The 20210-nt window shown below is 42.1% G+C and overlaps 1 protein-coding gene across 1 annotated transcript; it reads left to right on the forward strand.

Annotated features, from left to right (window-relative positions):
- The first annotated feature begins 1791 nt into the window (after window positions 1-1791).
- Window positions 1792-19615, forward strand: LOC106676610 (calpain-13-like). Its single transcript, XM_076877868.1, has 16 exons — window positions 1792-2028; window positions 2538-2607; window positions 2693-2811; window positions 2989-3122; window positions 3211-3385; window positions 11389-11463; window positions 11666-11751; window positions 16804-16849; window positions 16928-16996; window positions 17126-17183; window positions 17636-17697; window positions 17926-17994; window positions 18097-18175; window positions 18953-19069; window positions 19241-19293; window positions 19416-19615. Exons 1-16 carry the CDS (start codon window positions 1792-1794, stop codon window positions 19440-19442), a joined length of 1476 nt encoding a protein of 491 aa, XP_076733983.1. The 3' UTR covers window positions 19443-19615.
- Window positions 19616-20210: the final 595 nt, after the last annotated feature.

Consider the following 20210-nt stretch of genomic DNA (forward strand, 5'->3'; position numbering starts at 1 on the left):
GCTGTCAAAGCTCTCCTTTGCAGTGCTCCTGTGTTGGCCGCCCCTGATTTCGCACGTCCATTCAAGCTTGAGGTGGATGCGAGTGCCTTGGGGGCTGGGGCAGTGCTCTTGCAGGAGGATGTAAATGGCATCGACCATCCGGTCTGTTATTTTTCCAAGAAATTTCTAAAATACCAACTACATTACAGCACGATCGAGAAGGAAGCCTTAGCCTTGTTATTAGCCTTGCAGCACTTTGAGGTGTACCTTGGATCCAGTCCTGTTCCAACCATCGTATTCTCGGACCACAACCCTCTCCAGTTCCTGTCTCGGATGCAGAATAGCAACCAGCGCCTTATGCGCTGGTCCTTACTCTTACAGGACTTCAACATTGAGATCCGTTACAAAAAGGGCTTAGAGAATGTTATGGCTGATGCCCTCTCTCGGTCTTGAATCAAACATCTTTGTGTAGAGATGGATGTTTGATTTTTTGGGGGGGGAGAACTGTTACGACCCAGTGATGTGTGTGTTGTGTTATGCCTCCCACGGGGGGGATGGCTGTGGGTATCTTTCCCCTTTTTCTCTCCTAGGAGGTGGAAACCTGGGCGTGGCTGCTTGGTATCCGGGTGGAGTCTCTGCCTGTCCTGTGTGGATCCTGTGTGGATAATTGATGGACCACCTCCGGTACTTAAGGACTTAACGACAGCCACCTGGAAGCTCTCCCCGAGCCTCCACCACTCGACCAAGAACCTGTGTGATGATCTATGTTAGTGCAGTGTAGAGTTTTGAGTGTATATCTGGTTGGGATGTCTACTTGGTTGTAAATAGTGTAAATAGTATATCTGGGTGGGATGGCTATTATATTGTAAATAATTGTAAATAGATTGTCAAATAGTGATCACGGGTTGGTTCACCTGATATATCACTGTCACTGCCGCAGCCTTGTAGGCATGAGAAGCCGTTTTTTTTTTTTAACACGTTTTCTCCTGTTTTTTCCCTTAGAAAGGTAGGTAAGCGACTTGTCTTTTGTTTGGCTTCTTTTTATTTTGGTGTAGGGAAGCGTAGGGATCGCTAGGGAGTTTTGTTTGTTGTTTTGGCATTGCTCACTGCCGACGAAAATAAACGGCTGCTTACCACTTGAACGGTATTGTTGTCGGTGTACTTACTTGGGTGGGGAGTGGGGGGGGCTAACCCTCGTGTTGCGTTTTTTCACTCGCTTGGACTACAAACGTAACACTTGTGTGTAAACACCTATAAAACTAACCCTGCAGGTTCAAGGGTAATTCCAAGGAAAGTGGTGGAGTTTAAGTGAAATTTCCATAGTAAGGTAAGGAGGAGCCACAACCTGTCCTGGCTGATTTAGGGGATTGTGGGCATTATATAAGACTGAAGCCTGTCCACTCTTACCTGCAGACCTGCTCCGTATCTACTAAACAACATGCTTCCTCTTTCGTGACTCGTTCAGGTAAAATGTTTGTTTAACAATTTAAGGACTAATGACTCAAATCAAAGTTATTATAGTTTTTCTTTTTCTGTTTATTTTTAGTGTTAGGTTTTGTTTTGTTTTTATTAGTTTCATAGTAATAGTTCTTAAATATTCTTACTATATGGGCATTTCATTGATACTTTTTTTGTTGCAGTTATTTTCTTTTTCTTTTGAAAGAAAATAACCTAAACAATGTTTGCATTATTTATATATATTAATATATTATAATTTGAGCTGACATGTTTTTTTTGTACTGTGTCATTTATTATACTAATCTGTCAAATTTACATGCCAACTTCTTGAAAACAGAGACAAACACTGCAGCAATGCCTCCTCCTGGTGCATGCCTGAACATTATGGAGGCTCGTCACAAGCAGATGGGATATGGGAGCATCTCCAACCCTGAGAAGTTCTTTAACCAAGACTTCAAGAACCTGAAACAGTACTGTCTAACCAAAGGAGTAAGGTACCTCGATGACATGTTCCCCCCTGATGCAAAGTCTGTTGGCCAGGGGATACTGATGCCCTCCGACCTGGCCCACGTGAAGTGGCTAAGACCTGCGGTGAGTATTTAAAGATGTTTAAACTGCACATTAGACGCAGTATCACATTACTGCAAAGCAAAATTTTTTCCCACCTTTGCCCTACCATATTTGAGATTGTGAAACTAAATCTTCTCATGACTCAAGAAGTGAAATTTTGACTATAACAGTGCCCTCTAGTGGCTGTGAAAAAGAATTAAATCAATCCTTAAGGATTAAATAAAAGATATTCTATTAAAAATGCATTCTGTTATCCTAAACAACCTGATTAGTTAGTTTGTAATCTAGTTTAAAAATAACATGAAATATTCACATTCTGAAAAGAATCAAAGCCACAAGTTTACAAAATTATGATTATTCTTTCTTTTTCTGACTGACTTTTGATCATGAGCTTCTTTTCAGGATAATTATTCAGTTTATTTCATTTTCTGTTATATAAAAAAGTTGTGAATTAAGGGCCCTGGAAGAGTTTCATATTTCAAACTGAGACCCAAACCTCTCAAATTTGGGGCATACTCCCTGTTTTACAGCAAATTGCTCCTGATGCTGAATTTGTGGTTGATGGCGTCTCCAGATTTGACTTTGGTCAAGGTGTACTTGGTAGGGTCATTTCTTCACTCCTAATATTTACACTCTTGTATCTGCCTACAGTCCTGATTGTTCTTTTTTTGTTGTTGTTAAACAGGAAACTGCTGGTTTCTTGCATCAATCGGCGCACTGACTTTCCAGAATCACATTTTTGAACAAGTTGTTCCGCTCGACCAAAAAATCAAAGAGAACTACTGTGGCATTTTTCACTTCAGGGTAAACATCATTAAACTATCAGTATAGAGAAGTAATTATTATCTTTAACTGTTTTTTTCCCCCACTAAACGAAAATTTAAAAGCTGTTTATTTCACAGTGTTTGGATTATTTTGTCTCTAATGATCAAATTTCATGAAACACAACAAGCTCACAAAACAATTGTATCTTTACTTTAGTTCTGGAGATTCGGGCGGTGGGTGGACGTCGTCATTGATGACAAGTTGCCGACGATCAATGGCAGACTAATCTTTGTTCACTCCAAAGATCCAAATGAGTTCTGGCCTGCTCTGCTGGAGAAAGCTTATGCCAAGTATGCAAAGAAACATATGATTTATCCGATATACAGTGAACAAGTTACATGTGGGGGATCTGTGAAAAATATTATCTACCTCTGTCAGGGTTTGTGGTTCCTACACCGACATGACTTCTGGAACTCCTTCAGAGGCTGTGATGGATTTCACCGGTGGCGTCCACATGTGTGTCCAGCTGTCGGACGCCAGTTCAGACGTGTGGGGGCTGATATGCAGAGCTGGCAAATCCAACACATTGATGAGCTGTGGTACACCTCAAGGGGTAAGCACAAATAAACAGAGTCAGAGCAGTAGCCGAGTGTGGCGAGAATAAGGCACAGCGGGACCATCTTGAATTTGAGCCATCTTTATTCAGCACTTCTCACCTCAACACACATCAACCCCTGAGTCCTGTGTTTTAACACGGCGGGCGTGATTGCGGATGTCCTGCAGGTGCGTCCGCACGGCACCGCAGACCACACCCCACCACATACCCCCACCACATACAACCCATCGCCCGATTGAGGCCGGGGAGCCATCTGGCCGAACCTACTCCCGCCCACCGGCCTCCAACCTGATGACAGGGCAGTGTCTCTTGCGGAGGCCGCCCACGCCTCCAGCAGCGACACTGGTCCGGCAGTTGAATACCTGGCGAACCAGCACGACCCTGCAGGCACAGCCGTGAGCACCTGCTCAAAGGCGGTTGGACACTCGTCCATTGTTCCAGGACAGCTTGTGTCTTGCTCTTGGCCCCAGTTCGTGCAGGTCCCCCTTACACGGGGACCTCTGTCTCCCTGCGTGGCTCCTCCATTGTCTCCGGCTGGAGCAGCTGCTCCACTGCTCCCGGCTGGACAGGACCCTCGTGCACCTGATTCCTCTCTGGCTGCAGCGGCTCCTCTACCACTCCCGGCTGGAGCAACCCCTCATGCAGCGGCTCCTCACCCAGCAGGCATGGACCCCCTCGCACCTCGTACACCTCCGGCTTGAGGGCCTCCTCCACCACTCCCGGCTGGAGCAGCCCTTCCCGCAGTGGCTCCTCTACCTCCAGTAGGTGTAGACACCTCGCGTGCCTTGTCTGCCGCATTCGGCTGGAGCAGCTCCTCCACTGCTCCTGGCAGTAGCAGCCCTTCACCCAGCCGCTTACTCTCCTCCGGCCGGCGCGGACTATTGCCTGCCTCGTCTACCACCTCCGGCTGCTAAGGTGCCTAACGCGTACCTCTGCCACCTGCTCCTGCTGGATAGCCGCCAAGTCAGCCATCATCTGGGACAGCCCCTCCCTGCCCTGGCTCTGTTGTGTCGCGTCCTGGGTTTCGGCACCAGTGTGGTGAGAATAAGGCACGGTGGGACCACAGATCTTGAATTTTAGCCATCTTTATTCAGCACTTCTCGCCACAACACAAACCAACCCTTGAGTCGCCATGTTTTAACACGTCGGGCGTGATTGCGGATGCCCTGCAGGTGCGTCCGCACAGCCCAGCAGACAATGCCCCACCACACCGAGATGTCAGGCTATTGTGTACTCCACCCAAGGTAACTGCTAGCTTCAGATAGATTGATTGGATGTTGCAACACATTGGAGAGCAGTAGGCAGTGGTTGTAATCGACCAGCAGGTGGTTGGTTCCAGTGCTTATTCCAAGCGCAGGTTGAACAGGCTATAACATATTCACGGGCGTCTCTGTCAAGTATTTAGATGTTTAGCTGATTGCAGATATGCCAGATTTTTGTGGTCTGTCCAAACAATAAATGGTTGAGCCATGCTCTCCAGCCAGTGCCTCCATTCCTCCGAAGTGAGCTTGATAGCCAATACTTCCTGGTCTCCCACATCATGATTTTGTTTTGCGGATGAGAGATGGTGAGATTTAAAATGTGTTGAGTGTTTTCCACTCAGACTGCACTTCATTATCAACTGATAAAACTGGTAACATATTCCACGAAAAATATAAAACTAAAGCAATGATGTAATGATAAGTTACAGTTATGGAGTAATCAACCAATACTGCAAAAATGCAACCCAAGTTAGCATGCACTTTGGGATGTGCTTAATTGGGAATGTAGATTCTGGAACTAGAAGACAGTTTTGACCTATTTGACTCTGAAAGTTGCAAAACTTTCAGAGTACATCGGACTACAAACACGCACATTACCAACTCCAGAAGACGATCAAAGCAGCCAAACGTGAGTACAGGGACAGGGTGGAGCAACAGTTTGACAACCCTCGGAGTGTGTGGCAGGGACTAAACACGATCACAGACTTTAGAGGGAAAACCAGCACACTGCAGACCACGGCCTCTCTGTGTGAGGATCTAAACGTATTCTACGCTAGATTCGACACAGCGAACACCATGAGACCGGACAGTGTGCGCACCGTGGATGACGTCAGTGCGCACACTGTGTCTGAGGAGGATGTGCGGAGGTGCTTCAGGAAGGTGAACGCACGCAAAGCTACTGGTCCGGACGGGATTCCCGGCCGCGTCCTCAAGTCATGCGCGGCTCAGCTGGCTGGAGTGTTCACGCACATCTTCAACCTTTCCCTCTCTCTGTCTGTAGTCCCAGCCTGCTTCAAAATGGCCACCATCGTCCCTGTACCCAAATCCTCCACCATCTCCTCATTGAACGACTGGCGACCTGTAGCCCTGACCCCCATCGTAAGCAAATGCTTCGAGAAGCTGGTCAGGGACTTCATCTGCTCTGCACTACCCGACTCACTGGACCCTCTACAGTTCGCATACCGCCACAACAGGTCCACTGATGATGCCATAGCCCTGACACTACATACTGCCCTGTCACACCTGGAGAAGAGAGACACGTATGTGAGAATGCTGTTTGTAGATTACATACAGCTCAGCATTCAATACCATCGTTCCCTCGAAGCTGGATAGGAAACTGCAGGATCTAGGACTGAGCAGCTCCCTCTGCAGCTGGATCCTTAGCTTCCTGTCTGACAGACGCCAGGTGGTCAGACTGGGCAGCATCACCTCATCCCCCGTCACACTGAACACTGGTGCTCCACAGGGGTGTGTACTGAGCCCTCTCCTGTACTCACTCTACACCTACGACTGCACGGCCACTAACAACTCCAACATCATTGTGAAGTTTGCGGACGACACTACAGTGGTGGGTCTTATCACCAACAGTGATGAGACAGCTTACAGGGAGGAGGTCAGCGCCCTGACCCACTGGTGTCAAGACACCAGTGGGTCTTATCATGCTACTCTTTTGACCAGATGGCGCCTGTGATCGGCAATGCCGCTGTCAAACTCTGTGTTCTCCTGTTTTATGTTGCATTAAATGGTAAATGGTAAATGGCCTGTATTTATATAGCGCTTTTACTAGTCCCTAAGGACCCCAAAGCGCTTTACATATCCAGTGTAACCGATTTTGCTGCTGTCTGTGGATAAGATTACAGCTACCTATGTTTACGATCGCCACACTTTACTTCGGATTAAATCAACTATGGAATCTATGGATGAAACCTGGAAATATTTTCGAGGCTTCTCTCCACCCTCCGGGCGATCAGCTGTTGCCCATTACGTCCCTTGCTTGCCCGGGCCAGGGAAAAACCGGAGCCGCCATTCCCGGACAAATCACCGTCAGAGAAGACGAGGAAGGAGAGCGGGCATCCAAGTGAGATTACGGAAATATAAGAGTACCGCTGATTTAACGTCCTGCTTGGAGCTCTCAACATTGGATGTTTTTGCTAAGGCGGACCTCCAGCTAAATACACAGCTTCCCCGCTTGGGATTCATCAGGACGCCGTGTCTGAGAACAGTCTTCCCAGACCATGTGAGTGACCGTCCTATTGTCCCACGGATTATACTAAACGGTAAAAAGCCCCGAGGAGTATGCAGTGCGAACCTGCACCAAGCCCCTCAGGGTGTAAACAGTGATGCTCCAGCACCGCCGATTAACATGGCTCTATTAAATTGCCGCTCGATCTCAATTAAGGCATTTGTTCTCAACGACCTTTTCATTAGGAATAATTTGGACTTTATGTTCCTAACTGAAACCTGGCAGCGGAATATGGAATTTGTCCATTTTAATGAACTGTGTCCAGCAGACTGTAAGTGCTTAACCACACCGCGTCTCTCAGGACGTGGTGGTGGGTTGGCAGTTATTTCTAGAAACTCCTTTTTCTGTCGGCTGGTAAAGACCCCCTCCTTTAACTCCTTTGAAATCCAGATGATGAAGATCAATAGGACTCACCCCTTCTATGTGATTTTAATCTATAGGCCACCGGGACTAGCTAGGAGTTTCTTAGTGGAGTTTGGGGATTTTCTATCCTCCACCATTAAGCTGGAAAGAATTCTTCTGCTGGGGGATTTTAATCTTCATGTTGATGACAGTTCATGTCACGCTGCTTCGGATTTTCTCACTCTCTTAGACTCTTTTAACCTTGTCCAACATGTGACTGGGCCAACACACAGTGGTGGCCACACCCTGGACCTGATATTATCACTGGGTTTGGATATTGGCCCAGTCCATTGCAGAGACATTTTTATTAGTGATCATAAATACCTTTTATTTGACCTTTCTTTTACTTATGACACTCTACCCTCTGTTTATGAGAAGCGTTCACGATTAATTAACGACTCAGCGGTAGAAGAATTTATGGAATTGTTTGATAACAATTTATCTGAAACAGATGATATAGATCAGCAGATGGCCTCCTTCAATTCACAATGTCAAAAAATTCTAGATAAAGTGGCTCCTCTTAAAATCAGGAAAGGCAGTACTGTTAAATGCCCGCCCTGGTTTACAGAAGCTATCCGCAGCTTTAGGCGAATATGCCGAAAAACCGAGCACCTGTGGAAAATCACAAAACTCGAGGTTCACAAGCTCCATTTAAAAGAACTATTATCTACCTTTAATGACATGGTGACAGACTCAAGAGCCACTTACTTCTCTCAACTACTTGCAGTAGGAAAAAGAAATCCGAAAGTTGTCTTTGATACAGTGAGTAGCATCGTCTCCCCCCAACGCCATGTATACCTGTCTTTTCAGATAAAGACTGTAATGAATTTTTAAAATTTTTTCAAGATAAGATTAGTTGCCTAAGAGGTAACATAACTCCCTCAGGTAACCCCACCAACTATGATCGTCCACACTCCATAATTATGGAATCTTTCCTCCCAGTTTCTTTAGAGGATTTATTGGAAACACTGACTCAATTGAATCCTTCAACGAGTTTAGCTGATGTCTTACCTACTCATCTATTTTGTAAAGTTTTTGAGACCATCGGGCCCTCTGTGGTCACGCTGATAAACCATTCATTGCTATCTGGCTCTGTCCCCAGGTGCTTTAAACAGGGGGTTATTCAAACTCTGCTGAAAAAGCCTAACCTGGATCCAACACTTCAGTCAAGCTACAGGCCCATCTCAAAACTTCCTTTTATCTCTAAAATCTTAGAAAAAGTTGTTTGGCTACAAGTAAAGAAAGCGCTGGAGAAGCATAACATTCTTGATAAATTCCAATCGGGTTTTAGAAAGTTACACTCTACAGAAATAGCTCTGCTGAAAGTCACAAATGACCTCTTGATGGCTGCAGACAGGGGTGATTGCTCAGTCCTGGTTCTTCTGGACCTTAGTTCAGCCTTTGATACCATTGACCATCAGATCTTAATCCATCGCTTAAATTGCATGGTAGGGATATCTGGATCTGTCCTAAAGTGGTTCACCTCATTTCTGGAAGATAGGACGCTTCTAGTTTCAGTGGGAAACTTCCAATCAGACGTGGCAAAGTTCCTATGTGGAGTTCCACAAGGTTCGGTTTTAAGCCCCCTGTTATTTTCACTATATATTCTTCCCTTAGGCCGGATCATTAGCGGTTTCAAAAATATTTCTTATCATTTGTATGCAGACGACATCCAATTATACATTTCTTTTAAATCTTGGTAATTAGACAAGCTATCCACTCTTATGGACTGTCTTAAGGAAATTAATCTTTGGATGACAAACAATTTCCTGCAACTGAACGCAGATAAGACAGAGTGCTTAATCCTTGCCCCAGAGAATATCAAGCCCCAAATTAGTCAACATCTGGGTGCTTTTTCATCGACGATAAAAGCCACTGCTCGGAATCTTGGGATAATTTTTGACCAATCTTTGTCCTTTGACGTTCATATTAAATCCGTGACCCGTTCCTGCTTTTTCCACTTAAGAAATATTGCCAAACTCAGGACTATTGTCTCCACAACCGAACTGGAGATGCTTGTCCACACCTTTATTTCCTCCCGGCTAGACTATTGTAATGCACTTTTCTCCTGTGTAGCTAAGGCCTCACTAAATCGGCTCCAAGCGGTTCAAAATGCTGCAGCAAGGCTTTTAACCCACAGCAATAAATTTTCCCATATCACTCCTATACTAAAATCCTTGCATTGGCTTCCGATTGGGTATAGATATAAGTTTAAAATCCTCACCTTTACGTTTATGTCTCTACAAGGTGAGGCCCCCATCTATATCTCGGAGCTTCTCAAACCCTATTCTCCAAAGCGAACTCTTAGATCCACTGATAGTGGTCGTCTATCTATTCCACGGACTCGTCTGAAAACAAAGGGGGATCACGCTTTTCAAACCCTGGCTCCAATACTGTGGAACGGTTTACCCTCCTCACTACGCACCATCGACACGGTGGCCTCTTTTAAAAAACAGCTTAAAACTCATCTGTTTAGACAGGCATTTGGGTAATATGTTGTCTTATTTTATATTTATATTGTACTATTGCCTGTTTGATATGCTTTTATATTTCTTCTAATATTGTTCGTTTGACATGTTTTTATGTGAAGCACTTTGTAACAGCGTTTTTGTCTTAAAAAGTGCTATATAAATAAATTTTACTTACTTACTTACTTACAACCATCTCACCCTCAACGTCGCAAAGACAAAGGAGTTGATAGTGGACTTCCGGAGGTGCAGAGAAGTACACACCCCCATCACCATCAGCGGCGCTGCTGTGGAGAGAGTGAGCAGCTTCCGGTTCCTTGGCGTACACCTGGCTGAGGATCTTACATGGTCAGTACACACAAACAAAACAGTGAAGAAGGCGCAGCAGCGCCTCTTCTTTCTCAGGAGACTGAAAAGATTCGGCATGAGTCCCTGCATCCTCAGGACCTTCTATCACTGTGCCATTGAGAGCATCCTCACTGGATGCATCACCACCTGGTATGGCAACAGCACCGCCTTCTCATGGAAAGATGAGAATGCTAAATCATGGAGATGAAGATGGTGAATATACTTGAACACAAGCATCTTGTGATGTGGATTTTTTTTGTATGCATACATGAACTGAGAATGATGTACATAGATTATACCCATCATTTTCATGGCAAAAGCCTTTTTTTAATTTTAGAAGAAATATTTTCTTTGTAACTTTGGTCTCCCGCATCTGTGAATCCTTATATTGAGGGTGACTTGAGTTGATAGCTAGACTCTCCAGCGAGTAGTGCGGTGCTCTGAACGGATAATTGGAGGTGAGCTTCCCTCCCTCCAAGACATCTACAGGAAGCGCTGCCTGAGGAAAGTGGGGAGGATCATCAAGGACTCCAGTCACCCCAGCCATAAACTGTTCAGACTACTTCCATCAGGAAGGAGGTTCTGCAGCATCCGGTCCCGAACCAGCAGACTGAGAGACAGCTTCTTCCACCAGGCCATCAGACTGCTGAACACTTCATAGACACCTCAGCTTCACTACTGGAACTTTAACATTATGCACTCCACACTGTATATAAATGCCACTGTTTTGCACATGTCTCACTCTGTATATTTTATTTTATATATTTTTATTTATTGTTTACTCTATTTAATTTGTAAAATATGTGTACACACACACACACACACACACACACACACACACACACACACACACACACACACGTAGAAAAATATTTAGTATACACATCCAGAAATGCATATACTATTATATATTGTACATATATTTATTAGTTTCAGATGTAGCCATTCTTGTATTTTGCTTGTTTACATTATTGTATTTTGCACAACTCTGTTGCTTGTGAAGCTCGCACACAAGAATTTCACTCACATGTGCTGTACCAATGTACCTGCACATGTGATGTGACAATAAAAGTGATTTGATTTGATTTGATTTGAACTTTTTTGTTAATCGACTGCCAGAAGTAGCTTTATGAAGACAAATAAGTGTGTCGCAAAATGTTGAAATTTGCTTTAAATCAACATAACGAAAAATTTTGCAGTCATTTTTTCCTAATGATATTATTGTATCAGAAGTCTTTGGTCATTGTAAAAAATAAAAATAATGTTCTTTGGTTGTAGGAAACATCTGCTAACACAGTTTTGCCAAATGGACTGGTCCAAGGGCACGCCTACACTGTAACAGGGGTTAAAGAGGTAAAGAATTAGACAGTAATCACAGTTATTATTGGAAGTGAATCTACAGTAATAACATTTCCCACAGTATGCAGTTTAGGAAGAATTACAGCAAAAACAGGTTCCTGACATATTGGACAAATATGTTAAAGGGGAGATTTAAAAACCTTTGAGCATACATTTAAATACCATAACAACTGATTTTTCTGTTGCCTGCTGCCAGCTTATTAGCCAAGGAAAAGTTGTGAAGCTGATCCGTTTGTGGAACCCCTGGGGCAAAGGAGAGTGGGAAGGAGACTGGAGTGATTGGTAAGCAGTAATCAGCTTTGGTACTGTTTCATGAAGACATGATGGATAAAATTACATGTTGTAAAAATGTTGACATCTGCATTGTGTACTTGCTGCTCTAAAAGTGACTCAGTTACTCAAGTAGTTCTGGTCTTTAAGGGAAATTTAGTCCGAACTGTTTTTTCCAGTTACTGCTTAAACAAACCGGTGTAATATTTAGTTTAAAATGCAGGTGAAAGTACAACCTTTTAACCTATATTGAGTGTTGGGACTAACGCGTTACAGTAACTACGTTATTATTGTGGTAACGAGCACGGTAACTAGTTATTATGCCAAAATCAGGATTCAATCGTTACTGGGATTTAGATAGGGTCGTTATTCGTTACTTCTTGCGGTGGCTATCGTGGAGCTTCCACAGATTCAGTAACATTAGCAAGTGGAGGAGGCCAGCAGGTGGATGGGGGAAAGGGGAAGCAGGTGAAGCAGAGACCAGAGGCGGCCGACGGTCGGAGTGTCAGGTGAACTGAACTTCAGGTAAGAAGTTATGACCTGCAGTCTCTCTGGGTGAGATATAAACCAAGTTTAGGGGTAGTTTATTTTCGTTATGCGACTTTTTCATTCTGGGTACTAGCTAGCATGACAGAGTTTCTATACAGCTGGGTGGGTGCTATGATGTTACTGATGTTGAACTTTATTTTGTTCATAAGGTTAATTATTAGTGTTGCCAACCGTCCCATGAAAAACGGAATTGTCTTGTATTCAGAGAAAATATCAAGCGTTTCGTATCGAGGTGAAAAGGGACACAGTTTGTCCCGGACTTCAGCTAGAATGAAAAAGACACAAAGCTGGAGTTATTCTGTGTCTTTGCTGCACAGCTGCCTCTTCTTCTCTCATTCTCACCCCTCCCTCTCCTGTTGCTACTTCAATCATGAAACTGATCAATGATCAGCTGATCGGATTTTCTCTCTCGTTTGTTTATCGCTCACTTTGCGCCGAAAGAGGAAACCAGCGGATGTCGCGCTAAACAACAGCAGCACGTTTAAGCTTGATCAGCTGTTGTTAGAATACTTAGATGCTTTCTAGTATCAGCTGATGTTTGCTGGAGCCACAGCTGTAAAAGCTGCTGGTCATGATATCGGTTTGGGTATGTGGTGAGAGGGAAACATGAAGATGAAACCAGGAGATGTCTTTACTGAATCATCAGAGCTGAACAGGTGATGGAGAAACAGGTTTACCTTTTAGGTGACATGAATGAGTTGAAGGGAAGTTATGAACTGTTTCTGAGAGACAAATAACCCCAGGATCCTTTTTTACGTAGCTGACGGCTGGCAACTGCAGGGGCGGGTCTAGCTAAGTTTTGCCGGGGGGGCCATGTAGGGCATTAACAGGGAGAGGGGGGCACAAAGAAATACTTTTCTTTCTTATTCTCATTTAAAATATCTAGCTTTTAATGAATAATTATCTCAATCTTACAACAAACAATTGATAGATTGATACATATATACCATCAAAACAGTGTATATCACTGTCACAACAGCGTTTGTTTTCATTCAAAGGCTTTATGATTTTTCCTATAATGGCGGCCGCTCTCTAGTCAAAATGCCTGGGCTGATTTTTTGTCCCAGTCCAGCCCTGTATGCAGCTCATCTGCAGTCTGGTGTTACCTACATCTTCCTATTCAGAAGGCAGAATTTCCGAGTTCTGAGTACAATCAAAGCACCACGACTGCAGTTTTTGTGTTGGATGTAAGAAGCGCACATGACGCTGTGACGTAGGCTAGAATCATGGGGGTGCTCAACGACGGCCCAGGCGTTGGATTTCTCTCGTGGAAATATGCACATTATTTTTTCCTTTCTGTTGGAAGGTAGCACAGTGCACTTGTGGAAAGTAAGCAAGCTAGAAGACTGGCAAAGTTATGGAAGCAACACATTAACAAGAGAATTCTGAGTAAAACCAAAGTTACTTTCCCTAGTAACTAGTTACTTTGAAAGTAACGAGTAACTTGAAGTAACAGAGTTACTTTTGATAGAAGTAACTATTAATGTAACTAAGTTACTAATTTAAAGTAACTTACCAAACACTGCCTATATTTACTTAGGGAATATTTTTTCTTCAATACATGCAACTCTAGATAAAAATTAACAACATAATGTGTCATCTCTTACCTAAAATACTGTCTTTAAGGTCCCCCATGTGGAACACTGAGTTCTCAAGACCGCCAAAAGTGCCTTTCAGTGGCTGATGATGGAGAGTTTTGGTAAGCAAATTTCGTCAAAAGAAAACTACAACCTCTGGCGGAATTATATTAATACCACCAGAAGTTGTAGTTTTCTCTTTTTTTGCTTTATTTACTCTGTACTATGTTATAAGCTTAGAGTTTTATACTTTGACATCACATCTAAATAAATTAGGAATGAGAATCTACCTGATTTTATTAACAGGATGGCATTTGAAGATCTCTGTAAGTTCTACACAGATCTTGACATCTGTGGCCTGAAACCAGACTTCATAGATGGAAAATCCTCTGCTCAGTGGAAGACCTCTGTGTACGAGGGTCGGTGGGTTGCTGGAACTACTGCTGGAGGCTGCATAAATAACAGAGGTAATTATATAGCATATACTGGAATATAGGTGTTTAAATGTTCTGTTGTACATTAAAACAATATTAATGTTTTGCTATAATACAGAAAAACATTTGCAAGAAAATAAGATTTTACAGAAACATGCAGAAACTGATTGTCACTGAGCTCTGACAAATAAGGGGAATGAGGGAAAGGGCCAGCGCCACATACAGCAAAAACATAATGTTTTAATCTTCAATTCATGTAAATAAAACATATTTTTCCCTCTATGTCCTCCAGACACTTTCTGGACAAATCCACAGTATCGAATTAAGGTCGTAGGTGAAAACTCTGAGTCCAATGGGGAGAAAAACATCCTAGTGTCTCTCATGCAAAAGCCTGACAAGAGGAACAGACGCCTGGTGTAGAACCTCCACATTGGTTTTTCTGTATATTTAGTAAGTATTTCTCTGTCTCTATCTATCATACATATGGAAAGAAAATGCATGCAAAAGAGAACATAAACTAACTATGGTGAAAATAAAAACCATGTTGAAGTTGACATTTTCAGAGCATGAAAATGTATTTAACCATTGTCAGAATTTGTATCGTAATGTGGAAACAACAATAATAATGTGGCATTTAAATGCAGAAAATGACAGATCAAAAATTAACTACAACATAAAAATTATTTGTGGGCTAGAAAACATTTTGTTAGCAAGCCAAGCTTTAATATGCTGTCCAAACATTCATACAGTGGCTGTGCACATGTTGAAATAACTAACTAATGACTAACTGAATTATTATTTATTCCCAACATGAATGAAATTCCTGACGTCCTTCAAGGTGACCAAAGACGTAAGAAGCTAATTTATTCTATTTCATGTTTATAATACACATACAGTGGCTTGCAAAAGTATTCGGCCCCCTTGAACTTTCCCACATTTTGTCACATTACAGCCACAAACATGAATCAATTTTATTAGAATTCCACGTGAAAGACCAACACAAAGTGGTGTACACGTGAGAAGGGGAACGAAAATCATACATGATTCCAAACATTTTTTACAAATAAATAACTGCAAAGTGGGGTGTGCGTAATTATTCAGCCCCCTTTGGTCTGAGTGCAGTCAGTTGCCCATAGACATTGCCTGATGAGTGCTAATGACTAAATAGAGTGCACCTGTGTGTAATCTAATGTCAGTACAAATACAGCTGCTCTGTGACGGCCTCAGAGGTTGTCTAAGAGAATATTGGGAGCAACAACACCATGAAGTCCAAAGAACACACCAGACAGGTCAGGGATGAAGTTATTGAGAAATTTAAAGCAGGCTTAGGCTACAAAAAGATTTCCCAAGCCTTGAACATCACACGGAGCACTGTTCAAGCAATCATTCAGAAATGGAAGGAGTATGGCACAACTGTAAACCTACCAAGACAAGGCCGTCCACCTAAACTCACAGGCCGAACAAGGAGAGCGCTGATCAGAAATGCAGCCAAGAGGCCCATGGTGACTCTGGACGAGCTGCAGAGATCTACAGCTCAGGTGGGGGAATCTGTCCATAGGAAAACTATTAGTCGTGCACTGCACAAAGTTGGTCTTTGCATAAAGAGTGGCAAGAAGAAAGCCATTGTTAACAGAAACCATAAGAAGACTTGTTTGCAGTTTGCCACAAGCCACGTGGGGGACACAGCAAACATGTGGAAGAAGCTGCTCTGGTCAGATGAGACCAAAATTGAACTTTTTGGCCAAAATGCAAAACGCTGTGTGTGGCGGAAAACTAACACTGCACATCACTCTGAACACACCATCCCCACTGTCAAATATGGTGGTGGCAGCATCATGCTCTGGGGGTGCTTCTCTTCAGCAGGGACAGGGAAGCTGGTCAGAGTTGATGGGAAGATGGATGGAGCCAAATACAGGGCAATCTTGGAAGAAAACCTCTTGGAGTCTGCATAAGACTTGAGACTGGGGCGGAGGTTCACCTTCCAGCAGGACAACGACCCTAAACATAAAGCCAGGGCAACAATGGACTGGTTTAAAACAAAACATATCCATGTGTTAGAATGGCTGAGTCAAAGTCCAGATCTAAATCCAATCCAGAATCTGTGGCAAGATCTGAAAACTGCTGTTCACAAACGCTGTCCATCTAATCTGACTGAGCTGGAGCTGTTTTGCAAAGAAGAATGGGCAAGGATTTCAGTCTGTAGATGTCTGTTAAGGTTCTCAGTCATCCAGATCATCGTAATCTAAGGAGCTTGGAAAGAAAAGCGTCTGGGCTTCTTTAAGTTGCTTGAAGACGTTTCACCTCTCATCCAAGAAGCTTCTTCAGTTCTAAGGTCAAATGGTGGAGAGTCCCAGATTTAAACCCAGTAGGAGTATCCCCCCAAAAGAGGGACAAAAGGTCCCCCTGATGATCCTCTACCTAATCACATGAGCCAAGGCTCCCTTGGCTCCCTCTATTGGGAGCCAAGATTTCTATGAAAGTAATGCATATTGGTCTCCCCACAGTGAGAATTCAAATTCAAATGAGCAAAGATATGAGCCAGTTGAAAAGGTTTGTAACAAATCATTTAATTGTGTCCGTGTTATTTTGCTGTTCATGTGTTATTAATGTGAACTGTTGACTCGTCAGGTCACAAAAGTAAAAAACCATCAGGATGAAGAAAACAAGAAAACATTCTTCCGTCAATACTCTGACAAGGTAATTAAAAAAGATCTTTTTGCTAATAATATTAGCCGCATTACTGCAATATTACAAGTTTATATAGCATTATGTGTCTAACGTCTGTGTAATGTATCATGTAGTAAACCAAATCAATTAATGTTTCAGTATGAAGAAGTGGATGCTGAGCAGCTCCAGAGGCTTCTAAATGAAAACATCCTGAAAGGTTTGGCCTTTAAAAAGTCTGTCAAGCTCAATTTAAATTTACTGGGCCACCTACACATGGCTGTTTGGCCATGGGAACCCATTCCATGAAGCTCCTTGTGCACAGTTTTTGTGCTGATGTTATTGCCAGAGGAGGTTTGGAGCCCTGTAAATACTTTTGTTCATATAGCGTAGTTTCCAGGTCTGACCCGTCCAATTTATAAATCAGTATTATTTCCTGTAAGCCTTCATCGGACTCTGGCAAACTCTGGTTTATGAGACTATGACTCTAACTTATTAATACAAAATTAACTGTGGTCCACATGAGTGTAAACATCAGTAATACAGCAGGGTGTGCAAGACCCTCAGTTTCTTAATCGCCATGGCTACTTCGACATGCAGTCTATGACTCTGAATACTGTGGATGACAATCGTGCTACACTGTCTTTGCTAATTCAACTCTGTTTTATTTAGGAGAAATGAAATCTGGAGGGTTCAGCCTTGATGCCTGTCGCAGCATGGTGGCTCTAATTGATGTATCCTGTTATAATACATGTGATACTAGAAAAAGCAGATTAAGAAACTTTGTAGTTTGCCTTTCTGAGCTGTTGAAAAGTAACAATGAATCTTTGTAGGTACATAACAGAAGAATAGTCTATGTGTAAGCAAACCTGAGTGGTCTTCTGTTGATATAACCAGCATTACTCATCTGAAAGACCAGACTAAGATTTGTCCCTTTGCTACCTTAATGTGGGTTTTAAAAGACATCAATCACAGGCAAACTAAACAGTGAGGAATTTGTCCGTCTGTGGAACAAGGTCACCAAGTACAAGGTAAAGGGAAAAAAACAGCCTTAAAACATATATCAATACATCTGCTATAGATGTGAAGATTTTCCCTGATCACAGTTTCTTTTTTTTTTCTTCTCTTATCAGGAGACTTTCTTCCTCACCGACGTTTCAAAAACAGGAACGCTGTCACTGAGTGAGCTGAGGAACGCATTTGTAGCTTCAGGTATATCAGACAAGGATTCAGTATATTTAATATAAATGTAATATGTTCAAATATAAATAGTATGAACAAAAAAAAAATTCTGTGCTTCATACTGCAACACTGAATCACATTAAATTATGTAATAAAATTCTAGATTATAGTTTAACTGCATAAATTATCATTAGAAAAAATACAAGAATTATAGTATAGTATTGTATAATTAATATATATTCATTATATAGATGATATTGTAAACGTCACAGTAAACATGTTAATGTTTGTACAAAAATTATCATCATAAAGTTACAAGCACACAAACCACTTCCTGGTGCATTTGGATGAGGGGAAATGAGGGTTTCTAATATCTGCAAATACCTGCCCCCCTTGTCCTTATTATCTGGTTAGGCAAAATATACCTTTATCTGTGACTTCTGCTTTATTTGCATCAGCCAGACAGGACAGGTTCAACCAGAGAACCTCCCTCCCTGTACACTACCCATCCCATGAAACAACCAAAGCCCTGAATAGCTCCTTTGGAGCTGGATGAGATTGTTTTCCAAACATATTTAAAGCCTGATGGCAAGATTAGATAATCCCGAGTCCAGCTGTTGGCCCACATCCTACTTACTTACTCTTGATGTCAGGTCATCCTTATGACTTTGCACATGGCTGAATATTGTGACTACTGTCTGTCATCCTCACAAATGGCATGGGATTTCATACCAGCTTAATAATGCAATTAGATAGATGGATAGATAAGCAAACTCCTCCTCAAGTCTGACTGTGTGTGTTCTTCAGGAATGAAGGTTTCAGATGACATGCTCAGTCTGATGGCTCTGCGCTATGGCGCCTCCTCTGGACACATGGCACTGGAGTGCTTCATCAATCTCATGATTCGCTTGGACTGCATGAAGAGTAAGTGAAGCCGAGAAGAAATAACAACAGTAGATGTGTAGATAGCTGAAAATAAATCTCATGCAGTGAGAATGAAAAGTTTTTTCAGTTGAAAACATCTTTCTCGCTTCTAAGATTTGATTAAGGTTCATGATTTGTACAGTTTAAACTCAAAGTTGTGTTCTTCAACAGAAATCTTCAAACAGTTGTCTGATGGAAAATCCATTAATCTCAAGGAGTCAGAGGTAATAAAGTCACTTTAGTGCTGACAGAGCAAACGAATAAATAAATATAAATATTTATACAAAGAAAACGCATCAGTTTAAGTGATACTTAAATGTTAATAAATAATTTGTCTTATTTTCAGTGGATGTACGTTTCCATGTACACTTAAGCCAGCTGAAAGACAGATGCACGTTTCATCTGGAAAACACAAGAAGATATTTCAAAAACTTGTTTTCTGTGAATTAGCTATAACACTTTATTACTTTGAAACAACTAAACACAATAATGTGAAACTATAACAAACACTATCATTTAAAGCTGTAAACCATATGCCTCTCTGCATATTATGTCAATGACTGAATAACTGCTTTTTATTTATAAATAGTATTGCAAACTTGTCAATCTGTGTTTGAATTAGAGATGGCACGATACCACTTTTGTATGTCCAATACCGATACCGATATCATAAATTTGGATATCTGCTGATACCGATATGAATCCGATATAGTGTATTTTTTAATCAACAAAACTGTTTTAATATCTTGCTGTGTTTTGTATAAGTTCATACTGAAGTTTTAAAAAAATAAATAAATAAAGCTATTCTGTTAAACCTGTATGCAAAAAATACACTGCACCCAAAATATTTCATAGTTCAGCAAAACTGATCAATCTAATAAACTTAAACCTACTCCATCCTCCTTATTCTGGTATTTTAAAGAGCACTTAGCGGAAATATTAAGCAACCTAACTACGGTAATAGGGTTGCCAACTCCCAGCAAAAAAAAAAAAAAAAAAAGGGAAGCACCCCCACCCTCCACCTCATGATGCTTAACATCTTTCTTCAACAAATTTGCAGACTGCACAGATGGAACCTTCCCAAAGGAAAAAAGTAGCTTCCTAGGGTATATTAGACTTAATAGTTACTATATACAGTAAT

Source organism: Maylandia zebra, linkage group LG19, assembly GCF_041146795.1.
Source record: "Maylandia zebra isolate NMK-2024a linkage group LG19, Mzebra_GT3a, whole genome shotgun sequence".
Lineage (NCBI taxonomy): Eukaryota > Metazoa > Chordata > Actinopteri > Cichliformes > Cichlidae > Maylandia > Maylandia zebra.